Source organism: Tachypleus tridentatus, chromosome 12 (assembly GCF_004210375.1).
Source record: "Tachypleus tridentatus isolate NWPU-2018 chromosome 12, ASM421037v1, whole genome shotgun sequence".
NCBI lineage: Eukaryota > Metazoa > Arthropoda > Merostomata > Xiphosura > Limulidae > Tachypleus > Tachypleus tridentatus.
This window is the reverse complement of record NC_134836.1, coordinates 31,951,572-31,970,288: the sequence shown is the minus strand read 5'-3', so window position 1 is coordinate 31,970,288 and position 18,717 is coordinate 31,951,572. Positions and strand designations below refer to the sequence as shown.

Here is an 18,717-nt window from a genome sequence, read left to right as displayed (position 1 = left end):
TTATTAAGTATGGATCATCTGTAAGTGATGTAGGTCACATTTCTACGAACTATTTTGCTGGCAATAATCCAACAAACCATATCTTTCGTCATCCGAGAATTATCAATCTAGAAGTAATCTTGGCCAAACTACAGTATTCATATAACTTGCATAAGTCTGGTGGTGCAGCATGGTTATTCTAATCTTATGAATTTCACTCTGCTACTATACTTGGTCATTGCAAAAGAACCGAAAAACTTAATTATAGTCTTAAACCAAGTATAAAAAATCACTTGCTGAACCCAAAAAAGAACTTATATTTATTTAAGATTCGTTCACCTCCAAAAAGTGAGTTTGAATGTAAATGATGGAGGCTCTATAACTCTCGATTCTATATTATTAATGCTACCTAGATTTTATAATAATTGTATAATACACAGCCCATTATAGTTTCGGGTAATGTAAACACTAATTTTATTTGCTTGATGTTTATTGATATATTATGGAACCAAGTATTGCTGGTGATGCATGTGTACCTTTGGTACAAATAATTCTAAGTAAAGGTGAGGATGGAGACATGATCACTGAAACTTTTAGAAATCCTCATTACAGACCCATTTCCAAGCCAATTATTCAGAGTGTTAAGATCACTTCATGAGAGTACCTTGTTATTATGATATAGCCCTCTGTAACACCAATTACGATTATTAAGTGGAAAACAGTTTACCTTATTACATTGCTAGTCAATTTGAAGACATTTTTGGTAACTCGTTTCATTCAGCTATACCATTTCTGAAAATAAAAGAGCAGTAGCCTTATGACAACAAGCTGTTCAATCAGGCATACATTTCGTATCATATGTCATGCAAGAAAAAGATTTTATTCATGCTGGAAAACAAGGAGCAATATAAGCAGTTAAGAATATGACACAAGATGTTAAACAAGTTGCTCTGCCACACGAAAAGAAGAAACAGAAATGTCCAATGTTCGGAATAGCGAAAACCAAAAAATGAAGAAGATCGACTACAGATTTTTGATAAATAATCATGGCACTCCTATTGCATGGAAAGTACATTCAGAATAAAAAATCTGTTAAGCTTATTTTCTTTTCTTCCCACATAAACCATAAGTGTGGAGATCAGTGGACTAAATATTATCATCTATCTTTAATTACTGACAAAAGACCCGTCTGTCATATCGGAATCAGAATATGAATATTTGTATCTGGCACAATCGTATTTTCATTTAAATGCAAATGCTATCAAACCACCTGGGACTTACATTAAAAAGGACGAAGATAACTCTGTTCCTGTCAACTTGTTACTCAAACGGATGTACACCTGAACGAAAAGCTGACTTCTTCATCTCATAGTCTTTACCTCTATAAGACATCCATAGAAATTTTAGAGAGTTAAAATGGAGAAGACAATAGAAGTCATGTGACATTTTATATGTGGATTAAAGACATAGCAGATAAATTTGATGATCTTTATTTTGATGATGGAATGAAAGACCAGCACATATATACATGTGATAGTCAAACATTCTGCATGAAATGTTGTATACATTTTGATAGATTTTTGCAGAACAAGTTTTTGATTATATGGTATAAGTTTAAAACTCTAGTCCATATAAGGTAAAAATTCATTTTATGTTATGTCAAATGATGAATTGGAATTCAAAATTGTACAACAACACAATTCCATTTGCATTTAAAAAAACGAAAATCAGCACATCAGTTGTTCTGCCACACAATACACCTTTTCAGAAATATATAGTATGCAAATCATTTTCAATTCCACAAGGTATCTTAAAAGCATTTATAAATAATGGAGTTTTAACTCAAGTACCTACACGTCTTATTGGACAATGTGTTAATAATGATGCATTTAACAAATCTTGGAAGAAAAACCGAACAGTTACAAACATTACAATTTTTCTGGTAATCAGTATGGACGAAAAAACATATTATTTCTTGCGCTATACAACCCGATTTTAATGCAGAAATTTATTCACGAAGCTATGAAACATTATGTAGTGTAACAGGAAAACAGTTGCAAGATCATTATATTGATATACAATATGAAGAATACTCAGGAAGTTATACACTCTTTGCTTTTGACCTTACACACAGTCTTTCTACTACAGATTCACAATTTAACTTGGTTAAAACAGGGAAATTTACGAATGAAATACGTTTTTAACTGCCCCACCCAACATTATAAATGTTCTTTCCTATACAGAATTCCACACAATTTTAGAAATTTATCAATCCAGAAATATCGTAACTGATATCTAAGACAATATGAACACTCTAAACGTTTATTCGATATTCACACAAGATTTGTGTGTGCAAAAGAAGCTTCAAAGTACGTTAACCAGTGATTAATTACCTAACCATGCAGAGAAACAGCTGTAAATGGTCAATCAGGATCCGAGTCATATTGACCTTACACACAGTCTTTCTACTACAGATTCACAATTTAACTTGGTTAAAACAGGGAAATTTACGAATGAAATACGTTTTTAACTCTAAACGTTTATTCGATATTCACACAAGATTTGTGTGTGCAAAAGAAGCTTCAAAGTACGTTAACCAGTGATTAATTACCTAACCATGCAGAGAAACAGCTGTAAATGGTCAATCAGGATCCGAGTCATAAACCTTGTAACTACTGGATCCTTATTTACTTTTGTTAAGATGAGAGAGGAGAATATTTTGAGATATTAGGATTGCTTCTACATAATCTCAACCCTAAAACTTCCTCAAGAAGAACTTACAACAAAAAATACTGCAAAGACCGTATATTCGTTTGTGTGCAAACAAATTACAAATAGTTTACTTATTATCATTGTTGAGCGTGCTCAAATGAAAATTATCTAAATTTGGATCATACAAAGATATTAATGATACGTTTGTTCATGATTTCGTATATGAGCTCATCATCCTATTGAACTATCCGCCTATAGAATCTTGGTAATAACTTCCACCTAGTGCCATCATTTGCTTATTTTAATTCTTTGATTATTTGTGTGACACTGATATCACATTGTGTTCCTCTTTTGGTTTACTACCGAACAATTTGAGCGCCTTTTATAGCAAAGAGCCTTCTGGTATCAATTTATGCCCCGAGCACTGCACCCTCCAGACTTTTTTTGTCAAGTGTATTGGTGGCTTGGCAACGCACCCTCTGGTTTCACCTAATGGAACTAAATGTCATTGTCTATGACACCACTTTGGGGACGTTTCTACTCCCACTTCCCTTGAGGCAGCCAATCAATGCAAATGTATGAGCAGGTCCGACAACAACTGATTTGTCTTTAGGAGACCATACAAAAGACAAACTGAGTTAATTTTTAGCTCTGATTTACTTAGATAGATTACTTTGATGAGGCGTTAATATAGATAACTTTGTTTATGGCTTTACTGAAATGTACATCTTTCATAATAAATATAAACTGTTCTAAGCTGGTTGTTTTTTCTCTTATCAAGGTGCTGTTCTTGGAAAATCAAATTCCATTGTGCACAGATATATTCATAGAAGACATTTTTTATAATAATTATGTTTTAGCATATAAATTTTCACCTGTGAGATTTTTTTTTTTTTACAGGCAAATATATCAGATTAATATTTCCAATATTTTCTTGCAAATGTCAAACAATTAAACGAGCATTACTATTCCTTTTAACATGTGTCAGCATCCTAATGCAGCACTCATTTATCTTCTTCAGGGAATGTTATCTTATTCAGGGAATGCTTCCAGATTAAACTACCTCCTTTTGTATATTCTTATTATCTTGTGATTCTAGTTATATTGATTAAGTTTCAATAATACCATGCAAGTATCATTGTAGCATAGGTTATTTTGTGGTGATTCTACTTTGCTTTTTTTTTTCTTCAAAAATACCGAGGCTATCTACATATGTTCCTAAATATGAATACTGCTCAGAGGGAAAAACAGAATATCAGCAGCATTCTTTCGCTCATGATCCACGTTGAAAAACTGATTGATACTCTTATAACACACTCGCAGGTTAAAGTGTGAAGGTAATTTTGTGATCATATAAATTTGAACATGGTTCTCTGTCTCTAAAATTCAGAGATTTGCCACAAACCCACTCTACACCCCATATGTAGTTGATGTTTCTGCTAATATCGTTTTTAAAAATAAAGATAATTATTGCAGATCTTTATGTAGCAAGTAGTCTATAATTTTATTAAACATGTTATTTTAAACTCTTCGTATAAAATGAAAATTCAAAACAAGATTACTTAATAATAATATTTGAGTTATTCTTTCAAAAGTGACTCGTCAGTACCTGACAGTCTGTTCATTTCAAGTTGAAAGTTTTCAGTGGTCAAATTCTCTTTCATATGTAAACGTCAATCATTCTCTACAGTGTTCTTAAACTGTTCGGCTGCATTACTACATTCTAACGTATGTTTGAGAATGTTCTATTTCTGAACGCCATGGTAAAGTGTGCTCTTCTTGAAGTATATCCCATATGTAAAAATACTATAGAATACTCAGAATGTTTTCACAAGTAGATAACGTTCGAGAAAATTCATTTTTCTTACTTTGTCTTTAAATACAAAATATTTCCTTATTCTGGTGATGGATTGAAAGATGACTTCCTACAATACTTTCCCATCATATAGTCCACGGGTTTCTCAACTGGCTTACCGTGAATGGGCCAGCTAATTTTTTTAAATTGATTTGGTAATGTCTTGGATAGAATAGCCCAAAAAAGTATTTCAGTAACACGTGGCACAGCAGCAGTGATAAAATGTGTAGACCAAATAAAATCTCCTATTTCATTTTTGTAACAGATGGTGTTTTCAATGGAGGAATAGGTGTGGCCGGATTAATCTTTGTATTTAATTATTCACTTATATCCTTTTTTATGTTGTTAGTATCTCTATTTACTTCATTAATGTCTTTTTTGTAATTCGCCCTTGACTTTGTTAATGCTCTTTTGTCCTTTACTTTTAACTTCAATGATACGTTTTGTGCTTCTTGAATATTGTCATTACAGTCTTTCCACACTTCATTAATCTTATTGTTGTAATATTCAGCACTTCTCCAATAGCTTCATCAATCTTGTCTTCAATCATTCTTTCTTAAACCGCAAATCTCTTTCTTTTAATTAACTCTTAAGTTCCAGCTACGTTCTATGAGTTTTCTTGCCTATTCTTCCTGTTGTTCTTTTACTTATCTTGTTCTCTAAATCTTGTCTCAATTATTTCATCAGCTCAAGTTAACACCTCACTTTCAATCTTCCGTATCATGGTCGCCATTTTGAATGAAAGTTGGAGTATATTTCAAGCATATTCAAAGTTTCATTTTATTATCATCAAAATAAACCTACTTCTGACACCTACCTTGTAATTTGTTCTTTCGTTGGTAGGCTTTCGTCAGTTATCTGTTCAAAGTCTACTTGACGCAAAAAATAACAGATTGGTACATTTCTTTATTGGCGCTTTTACAAACTTCTTTCACTTTTACCTGGTGTTACGTTCTATAATTTATCTAGGACGAGTCTCCGATTTATTATGGTATTACGATTTCAAATAGCCAGAAAATTTAATTTTAATTTAGAAGATAATTCTTAATATGTATCAAATTTATTATATTTGCTAACAAAATAAATATACACATTTTTTTCTGAACACAAATATGTTTTAATATATAACAGAAAATAAAAAACACAATTTATAATAAAGTTTATTACAAATAATTATTTATATACAGCATTTGAATAAACTTACAAGAATACTGAGTCTTATGTCCGGTCTAGAACTGAATATTTTATCAACGGTCCAGGTTCATGACGAGCAAATCAATTCTAAGTTGATATTGCTACACCACGCTTAAGCTAGTAAGCTTGGTTGGCCTCACACTACTGACTTTCTACCAATAAATATGCTTAATAGAAATACTAACGTCTCAAGTTAATTCATTGAAGATAAATGGTTTGTAATGTTCTATATATGTAAAGATTGCTGGTAAAATTCCGTAGTCTTCCGATTAATAAGCGTTAATTATAATTATAGCTTCCGAGGCTTATAGTATACATTTAATTAATTACTAAGCTTAAATTCCAGTTTGAAGTAGTAATACATAACGTACGTGACATAAATTGGAGACGCATCCGAAATAAATAATAATATGTAACAATATTAAATACAATATACTATAAAATAATTGTACAATTTCAAAAATTTGACAATATATAACACAATCAATCGAAATAATCTTACGATAATTAAATCATATATTGCATGAAAGTATTTAAACACAAATGGTATATTTTTTGGCTTAATACAATCATCAATCACACGACTTGGGTGTTCTTCCATAGCTAGAAAAGGTTTCATAGAACCAAAGGGAATTTTCTGACCAAGTTTACCGACCAGTTGTCAGGTGTGACAGTTTTAAAAACTGGTAAACGTCTTGCCTAATTTCTTGTCAAATGAAATATCTCATAAATTTGCCACACGTCTTGTTTACACCTAGGTGACCTCCCATGTGAAGTTCATGGAAAACCTTCAATATTTCAGAATGATATACTTCTGGAACGACAAGCTGATAAACTACAATTCAATTCTTTGAACCTGGTAAATTTGGTGGTCTCCATATTCTCATGAACACACCATGCTTGAAAAAGTAACAGTTTGGAACTTTCTCCAGTTTATTCTTTGGAAGTGCAGATTTAAATAATGACGAGATCTGTGGATCTTTTTCTTCCTCATTGATCACTTGATGACGAGAAACCCACTTCAAATAAAAATGTATCTCAGAACGGTTGGTATAGGTATTAACACTTTTACTAATAAAGCAGAGAAAAACGTTTCGGCCTTCCTAGGTTAACCTTTGTTACTGATTTCTTATTGTGGATATTATCATGTTGCAATTTCTCCGTTTCTGAATGTTTTAGATGGGCTCAGAGTCGTCTAGGTTATGTTTTTTCGTTCAGTTGGGGTAGTACTAGTCTCATAATTCTTGATTTAGAATATTTATAGTACCAAAGAGGTCACCAAGTTTCAATGGCATAATTTGAAAGATCCATATGTCTAGAATACATTTTGCTTTAGCAGCAGTTTAAAATTAGCAGCTTTCTCTAATTTAAAGATGGAAGAAGTGAGGTGGTATGTTTAAAAGTTTGTTTATTTTGAATTTCGCGCAAAGCTACACGAAGGCTATCTATGCTAACCATCCCTAACTTAGCAGTGAAAGACCAAAGAAAAGGCAGTTAGTCATCATCACCCATCGCCAATCCTTAGGTTACTCTTTTGCCAACGAATAGTGGGATTGACTGTGAAATAACGTTCCCAAAGGTAAAAGGGCGAATATGTTTGGTGTGACCTTGAAGACCTTCTTTGTTCAAAACAAACATCATGAACAGCTACAAAAGTATTGTTTTGGAGTACCATTTGAAGACGTTGCTATGAATGGTTCTCTGCTACAGAGTAAACGTTAGGTTTTATGTATGAGCCGAATTAATTACAAAATGTGTCTGTAACTTGTTGATGTTAAATTTCAGTAATAAATAAACAGCACACAGTCAACTTGCTTTAAAATATATTAAAACAAGTAAAATATAGATACTAGTGTTCATTACACTGTTACCTATCGCAGTTGAATCCAGAGCTTTAATTAACTATTTTTTATGTCGAAGCTTTACACAGGCTATTTCAGTTATCTTAGAACACAATTTTACAAGACGATTTATTTTTCTTTTCTGCTATCAAAATACAGTATGCGATAATTTCACTTTAAAATCACCACTACAAGTTATTTGTCACTTAGCTCAAAATCACAGTCTAGATCTATCTTTTAAACTAAATTTTCGATGCGTATTTATATCTCGACAGAGGTATAGAATTCCACATATTAATAGATGTTATGATACAATAATACTCAATTAAAACAACGAGAAAACTCAAAAAGATCTAGTAACGCAATGCAACAATATAACACTAATTTATAACAATTGAACTACACAACGTACGATTCGTAAAACAGTTATATAAACTAACTTACGATAAATTATTGATTCTAAACGAAATAAACTTAACAGTCTTGCTATATAAACTATCTAAATCATGACACTAAATTTAAACTGCAACTGAAACAGTCATGCACATTTAACAATAGGCCTCTCTTCAAGAGAAATATTTACAACATTTGTATGCTATAGACAAAATTTACTCATTCAGTCTACACCAACATTTGCAGTCCCATTAATAGCTTCAATGTAGAAATAGTAGTTCTAGACGTACGGTGCTCACTTCGCGATTCTCACACTATCGATTCTATTAGATACAAGTGCCAGTGGCAAAATCAAGTCCACAACTACACTACTGAATGGCTCTTCAATGAAAAGCAACTCACTCAGTGGCACCTTGGATACCTTCCTTCTCTGGCAGATGTCACATGACCTGCAGAATATGGTCATATCTCTAATGGCCCTGGCCAATAGACGTTGCTAATGTTTCTATGTGTCGTCTTCTTTATACCTAGACGTCCTTCCACAATCGACTGGTAATCCAACTTCGTGAAGTGAGTTTGGTATTTTGTTGGTACTGTGATCAGTTTAACTTCACCAGTAGAACTTCCTTGCTGGATCTGCCAAGGTGCTCTCTTTGGTCCTCTATTATGTTAGTCCCTTTCAGTTTGTTTTGTATTCGTCTTTAAAGTTTCTACGGTAAAGGTCTTCCTTTCGTGCTTCCTTTAGTTCCCATAGACCTGCATTCAAATTGTCATCTTTCTAGTGTTGCAAAGGATTGACATTTTGCTTGATTTTCTTTCCTTGCGCTCTTGCGGTGACTTAAGATTCCTCATTTTATAGTACATGGTATGACCGAATAGAGTGAGATTAATTTTCTTCATAAGTAACAAATGTTACAAATTTGAAATAAAAAGATATTTAGATTATTTTATTGAGTATCAATTTGCTTATTGAAACTTTATTGTCCTTAAGGCAGCCTTACTTTACTGGCCTAAGCCTATTAAAGACGTGTACTTACAGTTTCTGCAACTGATATTAACATACACCCTCTGGTAGAGGAATAAATATCCGAAACAAATTTTAAATAATGTACATTTTGAATACACATTTGAAAAGAATTTTAATTAAAAACTAAAGGACAGGAGGTGAGTGTTATCCTTATTTTGATATATTATTACAGTATAAATATATTAATAGTGGGTTACGAATCATCATCAACAAATAAAAAAAAGATGGTGAGTGTAATCTGGTGTTTGTAAATATTATTGCAATATGAATATCCTAATACTGGGTTATAGATTTTCATCAAAGAATGAAAAAACATGAGATGAGTATAATACTGGGTTGCACAACTTCATCAAAAATATCAGGTGAGTGTAATAATGTATTTGGATATATTATTACAGTATCGAATAATACGTTATCATTTTCTATGTAGATAATGTCTCTATTAAAGCTATAGAAAAGCCATCTAACTTCTCTTCTCTATAGTCATCAAAAGTTAGATACGAAGAACTACTTTACATAGTATTTCCGACGTATACACGATTTTTCAGATATCCAGGATGTCCCAAGATCGGACACCGACGAATAACCAAAATTGAGCTTTCTTATTTTCGTTCATTATCATTTTTTTTAAATAGGCCTACCACCTACTTAGTTCTCGCAGTAACTATAATTTTATCATTATTTGATAGAACAAAAACAGTCTTCACAAGCTTTCACTAACTATTTTATTCTTATGTGCAAAATTTATAAAGTTTTATAATACACTCTCTAACCTAGCTATGTACGTTATCTTAAAAAGTAAACAAACAAGTGTAACGGGGGAAAATTATCGATAAATAAAAATGCTATGTAGGGCTACCTACTAACTATAAAAATGTTATGTAGAGCTTGCTACTGAACTATAAAAATGTTATGTAGGGCTAGCTACTGAACTATAAAAATGGATTTGTTTGTTTGTTTGTTTTGGAATTTCGCACAAAGCTACTCGAGGGCTATCTGTGCTAGCCGTTCCTAATTTAGCAGTGCAAGACTAGATGGAAGGCAGCTAGTCATCACCACCCACCGCCAACGCTTGGGCTACTCTTTTACCAACGAATAGTGGGATTGACCATTACTTATAACGCCCCCACGGCTAAAAGGGCGAGCATGTTTGGTACGACCGGGATTCGAATCCGTGACCCTCGGATTACGAGTCGAACTCCTTAACACACTTGGCCATGCCGGGCCCAGATAGAGATGGAAATTGACATATCGCTTGATCGGGTAATGATCACGTAGTACAGATCAAGTTGTCTCGACTTTAAATGAAAATAAAATCTACAACTTACTGGCTTTCTCGTTGGCAAAACAAACTGAAGCGGAATTTCCAATCCTTTAAATGTTATTCGGTTATAAAATAATCATAAAAGTTAACAAAGAAAAGGTATCATGAAGAAAGCTGATATTCTATTCAAACATCAAGATTTCAATGAACAAAACTTGAACTTCTCTTTTTTTAGTGTTTTTGATCGTAATTTTACACCCATGAGGAGCCTGTTTAATAGTCACTTATCTAAATACACTATTACAGTATGAATACAAATATAATAGAAGTATTGAACTTTTATACAAACAAGTAGGAATTTATATACATACGTTATCTACTTAACTGTTGTGATATAGAAAGTTTTGATGCTACTAAAAGTAGTGAAACAAGAAAAGTAAAAAATACAAAAACTGAGTTACTAAACAGTTGTTAAAATATCCCTACTCTAGCAAACCTCTGTAATTATTATGTTAGTTTGAGTAAGAGTAAAGATAATTTTGTTTCAATTTGAAGTAACTCAATTTTTGTATTTTTAACTTTCTTGTTTCTGTACTTTTTGTAACATTAGAACTTTCTATAGTACTTTAGCTAGCTGGGTCACGTATATATCGATCTCTATTTGTCTTTATAAAATGTCATTGTACTTGTTTGTTTGCTTTTCATTGGCGACATGTTTGAGAGCCAGCAATACCAAGCGTGAAACGCGCGTCTACCAGATTCGATTTTATTACTCATCAAAATCTCTACCAATCTACGTTCAAATCTAATTATATGTCCAACGCAGTCCATCATTCATGATAAATATATATGAGCTTCAGAACAACTCTTTCAACAAACTTGAAAGTTTTCTTGAGTTTTGTTTGAAATGCAAAGTTGAAGATATAAAAACTCCCTGCATACATAGTGAATGCTTCCACAAAATCTTCAGTCGTACAAATATCAAAGCCATCAGCATATAGTTTGAATTCCTGATCACAAAACTGAGAAATTGAACCACATTGAATGTATATACCACTCTCAGCAGGTTCCCTAACTTAAGTATCCACCATGGTACTTTGACTTTCCTTTAGAAGAAAAGGGATACCAAGAATGGCAATACTAGATGTAACATCAGGCATGTGTGAGGACTGTTTCATAAGAAATTCTAGCAATGGATTATTTTCTGGTGATGTGTTTCTGTCCTGCAGGTAAGAATTTTCCGAGTCCTTATATTGAGAGAGAAAGTTAGACACTCATTTTTCTGCATCATTTTCTAGCCGCTTAAATTCATTCAATAGCTGTGCTGGTGATGCCACAAGGAAAGGATAATGCTCTATAAGTTCATTGATAGGAGTGTTGTCAATGATCAGTTTACTACGATCATCAGAGTTTTGTCCATAAGCAAGTCCACTTTACAAAGATCACCCTTTTTTCTGCAATGCAGACGAGTTTTCGTCCATTCCTTGTGAGTTTCATCCTCCCCAACTGGCTTTTCACACAAGTATTGCTTTAATCCATATAGCCTCTGTTCTGAGATGTGGTTTGGAGATGGGATGTCACCTGTTGCAGTTTTCGTCTTTTTCTTTCTTTCTTGGACTATGGGCAATGATGAATCCTTCCGCTTTCTATTATTCTGGAATTTCTGACGAAGCCTTATCCTCCACAGCTTCTGCAATTAGAATTGACAGAAATAGTTCTATTGAGAATGAATAACAAACCTGCTCTGGTATAACTATAATTATTTTAAACAGTATTTCTTTTAAATCACTTTTGGCATTTTTCAGGTTCAACCTGAGAAACTGAAAGTCATACACGTACTTGTTAATAAATCAGCTGTACGAGTTCATCTTGACAGTGTATTCTCTTTAGCGTCAAATTAGTTGAGTCATGTTATATCGTATACAAACAAAACAAATATTTCAAAGTATCAAAATAGTATTTTCCACAGCCCTTCCTTGGTAGATATATGTCCTTGTGTGTATTTTAAAACATGTAACTTCCCACAAAATGTTCACATGTTTCTTCACTAATATTATGCAACATAAAAATGCCATTTATTTTGTAACTAATGAACATATTTCTTGCAGAATACATTTACACCCTTACTAGTGGTGATATAGTCATTCCTGTTATGCACTTTATAACGAATTTTATTGGGCTCATTGGCTTTTGGGCTCATAAAGTCAAATGTATAGACAAAGGAATATATTTGTGATGAAAATATATTTTACAACAAACATAACATAATGCACATGTAGATAGTACTTACTCGAACACCTTGGGGTGTTAGATTTGAGGCATCTGACAGCTGAGGGTAGCGCTTAAATATTTCATCCACTACTTGGTCATACTGCCTTGAAGTGAGATATCTGGAAAATAGAGATTGGGCAGGCTATCAAGTACAGATGAAGACATCTGAAGAGATATAATTACACGCTTGTAATCAGAAATGGTACACATGGTATTCACTGCAAAGCACTTACAAAGTATAGTTGGAAACCTCAGTGTAGACTGCATCCAGTAAATGGAAGCGACCTTCTTTCTCAACAAGCTTACCTTGCGACAACAGCAAAGCAGTAGATTTCGGCAGACTTGACAAATTTTCCAGCTTAAAGGCTTGAATGGTAAGATTCTGACCAAAGAAAATATCAAATAGTTCACAACACTTACAAATTGGGGTTGACTAATTGCAATGAAATACTAACTAAAGACCTAATTGTCTGAAGTGAAAAATGAAAGTATTTCTCCAACAGATTGAAAGATCTGGAATGCTCAGAAGTTCATAACTTCTCATTGGCACTACAATGTTAGCATGAAGATGCCTGTGATAATCAACAGCTTGGTATCTTTGACAATACAAAAAAGGGTTTTTCCGAAGAACAAAGCAACAGATTACTGAAGAGCCAACACAACTTCCCATTTGTTGTTGCCTTCTGGCACTGCATCACCCACCAGTAATGAAAATAACCTTAAGAGACACCAAACTTGCACAGCTTTTTGCTTAATGTGTACAGACCCTCTCAAAATTACAAGCTCAGGCCTATTGATTTTATCAGTTCCTTTGTCGTTGAAGTCCTTCAATCTGCCTGCCAGGTACTGAAGGCTGAAGTATAGATAAGACAAGAGATACTGATCTATGAGTAAAACTAAAATTTCTGACACCAAGCCAGATTCAAAAAAGTAATGTAATATATCAGGTGGTACAGCATTTGCCACATTAAATTGCTGCAGAACGTTCAGGGGCGATCTTTTTTTTATCCCCATATGTACTTGACAAAGTCGGTTCAGTTTCGACCATTGCAACTTGGTAATTATAGGATGCAATAGATCTCTCTAGACATTTTGAAATATCAGTCAACTTTCTTAAATCATCCCGAGTTACCATGCAGAATATACATGATCTGAGAGCAGAAAATGATTCAAGAAACCCCCCAATAGCATGGCTTCCAAAATTATCTGTAACAACAACAAGAGGTGCACCTCTGAATTTGAATGTTCCCTCTGGTTTGACAATGTCAATACCAATGTTTTCAATCAAAGGTCTCATCACTGTATTTAGCCCATGTTTTTTTTGTTTTTTTTACATTTTGGCTCTTCACCAAAATTGCTAAAAATATACAATGAAGCTGAGATCTCAAAGCAGGTTCAATATTGCCTAACTGATAGTAGAAAGCAGCATATTTGTAAGCAGAAGCTCTTATTCCAGCCTGACTCACAGCTGTAAACTCATCAAAATAGGTAATGATTTGAAGGGCAAGGGAAGTTTCTTACCAGAAGGAATGGTTTTTGAAATGTTCACCATCAACGACACCTCTAAGACAATCATCAGCTGATTGGCGAGGATAAACAACCTGGCTAAAAATATCATCACGTTTAAGCAAACACTTCAGAGTATCTAATAAAGAAACATACTGCATTGTGTCATGTTTCCCATCACCAGCAATTCCCAGGTCATACTCAACAGGTTTTACAAATGACAAATTATCTTCAATGTAAGGCTGGAATTTATTGTGGTCAGTGAAATTTTCAATCATGGAATGAAAGTCAAGACTTTCTTTCTTGTAAGCTTCCATCACTGTAACTATACTATTTCTAGGAACCCCCTCACTGATCAAAGTTCTTTTTATGGTTTGGAATAAATGTTCATCTTTGGCAGCCATAATAGAACAGGACAAATTAAAAAAAAATTACTTGTAGTTTTGTAAGTAATTTTTTTTTCATTTTCACGCAGCTGCAGAATTGTTTAAGCTAAGGTTCTTCGCTTGTCTGTGACAACCATCTCCTTATTACCATCAAATACCTCATTACTGTCAGAGTTTTTATACTTCTGTTCCATAAAGTATTCAGCACATTAACCACCAGCTTCATTATCATGCATACTGGTAGTAGCAAACCATCCATGCTTTTTATTTATATGTCTTTTGAAACATCTGATGCTTTTGAATGGTCTTTCACATCCATTAACCCCACATGGGACAACAAATCCAGGCTCATGCTCATGAACCAAAGAAAAATGTGAAAGAAGCTTGCTAAAATGCCTGACCTTGTAATTACATTTAATGCAAGGGAAAATATTGAAAACGTCTGACTGTTCTGCCATGTTTAACTTCAAAGTTTACCAAACTTCACAATGTCTATTAATAAATATCATGCAAGACATGCATCCAAATGTCACGGGTTTTCATTCTGGAACGTAAAATGTATCATTTATTTAACTAAATTTAATGATAAATTTCAACAATAACAACTGGGAAATGTCAGTCGCCCGTGAACCGACGGTGTATCCTCGGACTTGCCCTCAATCTAGCGAATAAAAACGTATTTCAAAATGCAAATTCTTGCCACAATCCCCTCCTGGAGTTGGCCAAAAACATTCATTGGCCAGACCTGAACCTAACTAACATATTTACCAAATTGGTCAGAAATCCGAAAGGAATTGTGAACTGTAGAGTGAACAAAAGGAAATCTCTGCAAACGCATACGCATACGCATGCTGATGCGTGATCCATAGTATCCCCTGATTTTCGTAAGGGTATACAATTTTTATTATTTTAACTACACAACTCGGTTGCTCCTGACTCGATACAATATCCCCCGGATCCTACATTTCTCTCACCGGTATGGATTATGGGAGGGACCCATAGTCTGAGAAAGTTCCCTGGGAGCAAAGAAGGGAAAGGGGTTGGGGAATATTTTGCAGGATCACAGGCTTTCTATTCATAGTGTACGGCCTGGCACTGGCTCCTATCTCGCACCATTCGATTTCAAAGTATAGAGTTTAAAAATTTAAATACATTTTGTACCTAAAGAGATGTTAAGATAGTTTGTAATATTAAATTAAAGAAACAGACGTTAAACACAATATATGTTTCACTTTTTCACCGTTTTCAAATGATTTGTCTTGCCGCCCCATTTGTAACTCCATTGTTGGCTGTGTCAGTGGATTCCGCCATAATACACACGTCTCATAAAGTGTGTACGCTTTAGCATTTATAGCTCTGCTGATTTATTAAAAATAAGGATTTATTATTTACGTATTATCGTATGTCATCTTTCGTTATCACAGGTCTATAAAATAATAACAGACGAGGTCTCTTTTAATGAGTATCCAACTTTCATCTGTGTAGCGGTGGCCATAACAAATCTTTTTAGCAGCGGTGGAGTTGGCGCTAAATTTAACAGAGCAGCAACATGGCTCATTGCGGGCTTTTGATTCTACCAAAGGATATGCATTCAAAATACCAAATATGTGCATTTGTGATGTCAAGACTGGAGAATGTTTTCGATTTCATACTTGCTTCAAAGCATTACCTAAATATAAATATTCCTACTCTACTACTACTAGACTACAGTAGTACAGACCTAGACAATGTAACGGGCAACCATCCTTGTTTACACATAACGAGTTGTACAAAAACATACTGATGGATTCACTTCAGCTAATCTAGAAAGTTACACAATCGTATTCTTATATTGTTTTATTCAAACATAGTATAGGAAAATAAGACATAAACGATTAATATTTACCTGGATTTCTTCTTTCCGTCATCTGTGCGGTTGCATGACAATTGTGCAATGTCAATACAAGTTTCGGTCATTATAAATTCTATAAACGCCAAACGTGCCGTCTTCACTTCCCCACTGTGTATGTATTGTTGTATGTGAGCCCCTAAATCTCCCCTCGACCACCTTGAGGAATGATTAACCTCTCTCCACAAATAACACCTACAGCCCTCCTTGCACAAGGAACTCTCGCCTTCAGATAAACTCGACCTGGTACACCCCTCTGGAAAAGAGATAGTCTCGCTTGCGCCTAATGTAGCTGCTTTCCATTTGTACTCGATTTTCGCTGCGCATCACTAGACGAATCGGATGCATTTCTCGGACGTGTAGTGTCAGCGTGAGTGTTAACCACGTGGGGAAAGCTTATTTCAGTCATAACTTAGATCGTTGTGGATTGTAATAATAAATATATTGACTATTGGATTTCATATTCGAATATTCCAACACACGCACACAACAATATAAAAAACACAATTGAGAAATAAAACAGTGAAGAAATAGTAGTGGTCGATAAATAAGATTTATTTAGATAGGATTTATTTTGTGTGAAAGAAATTTATCCCCCCCCCCAAATAAAAGTAAATAAATAAATTCTTGCAAAGTTTAGCCCTGGTCACGTTTCAGTTGTTGTAGTTATGGAACAAAATGCATGTATACAGTCATTTGCTTGAACTGCGCCTTAATGCTATAAAAAACATCAAGGGTTTCAATACATAAGTTAATGCTGACTATGGTGTTGGTCTTCCTGACCACAAAGTAGTCCTTAAGACTAGCATAGCAATGCTGCTATGAAGTTGTTAAGGTGACTGGGAAGTGGTCAAACAGCCTGGGACATGGTCATTCTGACTGGGAAGTAGTCAAACTGACTAATTGCTTAAATTGATTAAGGGTCAGTCAAACTGACTAGTAATAGATCATCGTTACTACTTAATAGTGAATTTCATATCCACGGCTACAAAATGATAGTCATCTTGCTTATTGATACATTTTATATAGCCACTTCACTCTAAACAAAAGTCACGTCTATTTTCTGCTTTAGAGATATCGTGGTCGGATATAAACTATATTTAAAGCCCGCCATTTTATTTCATCATTATATCTTCAATTAAATACTACCGTACCTAATGATACTAACGTTGGGTTACGGATCTTAATCAACGAGTAAAAATACCAGATGAGTGTAATAATGTATCAGTATAAATATACCAATAATGTGATCTTTATTAATAAATTGTTATTAATACCGTGTTACAGTTTTTATTCATTGAGTGATAATTAATTATGCCTCTCAATGGCACAGCGAAATGTCTCCGAACTTACAACGCTGGAAATCCGATTTCGATATTCGTGATGGGAAGAGCACAGAGAGCCAACTGTATATCTTTGTGCTTAACTTCAAACAAAACAAAAAATAAACTGAGTAGAATCAATACTGCATTACAGTTTTTCTTCAAACACATAGATTTAAAATTTGGAGTTCTAAACTTCCTTACTTGCACAATGCCCTCTTTAATATTTCAGTTCAATAGCTGTAATCCACCCATGTGTAACAAACTATAGCTGGCTACTGAAGTAACTATTTATCGACTAATGGCGTGTTGGTTTTATAGATTAAAGTTTTAGTGTACCGCTAGCGCCATGAGGCGATTAAAATTAGAAAATAACACCTTAATTTCCGAAACACTATGTGAGAGTGTTTTGTCGTAAAGCACAAGACTGCATAATGGGTTGTTTGTGCTCTGCCCACCATGGCTATTTAAAACTGATTTTTACCGTTTGTAAGACCCCAGATTTACTGCTAAAATATTGCGGTGAATGGTAGTAAGTTGAGAGAGGGCACTATGAGAAATGCTACTATTGAATCTTTCAGTTCGTGGATTTACCTCAGAGTAGGCAGTTAAAGCCTGCTGAAAGGAAGCTGAAGGACGTGGATTCACGTAATATGTTTTTCCCCGAATTCTGACTGTTTTCATAGCTCAGAAACTGACAAAATAAAATGTCTAGTGGATGCTTAGAAACGTTATGAGATAAGTTTCTCTTGCCAGTTTAATGTGACGTAAACTTAAGTTAAATTCCGAATGGAATGTAACTCTGGCATGAGAAGCTAAACAAATAAAAACACAGATAATTCAAATACAAGTGGTTAAACTACAAGTTAAGTTAAATAACTCCGATTCTTTCAGAAGTAGATTAGAATTCACTTTACTACGTCTACTGGAAACAACGTGAAGGTGAAACTTCAATGTAAAATTAAAATAAAATCGAAAGCGCTTAACAGATTCAACATAGTAGTTCTCAAACTTCCAGCACTCGAGTACTTATTCATGTGTAAGAATTTTGTGAAATATAAACTCGGACCTAATTTCTT

At 34.0% G+C, this 18,717-nt stretch overlaps 1 protein-coding gene across 1 annotated transcript; it reads right to left on the bottom strand.

The window, feature by feature from the left end:
* Window positions 1-11,011: 11,011 nt before the first annotated feature.
* LOC143235505 (uncharacterized) lies at window positions 11,012-16,580 on the bottom strand. Its single transcript, XM_076473710.1, has 3 exons — window positions 16,314-16,580; window positions 12,556-12,655; window positions 11,012-11,955 (listed from the first exon to the last, which is right to left on the bottom strand). Exons 1-3 carry the CDS (start codon window positions 16,382-16,384, stop codon window positions 11,653-11,655), a joined length of 474 nt encoding a protein of 157 aa, XP_076329825.1. The 5' UTR covers window positions 16,385-16,580; the 3' UTR covers window positions 11,012-11,652.
* Window positions 16,581-18,717: the final 2,137 nt, after the last annotated feature.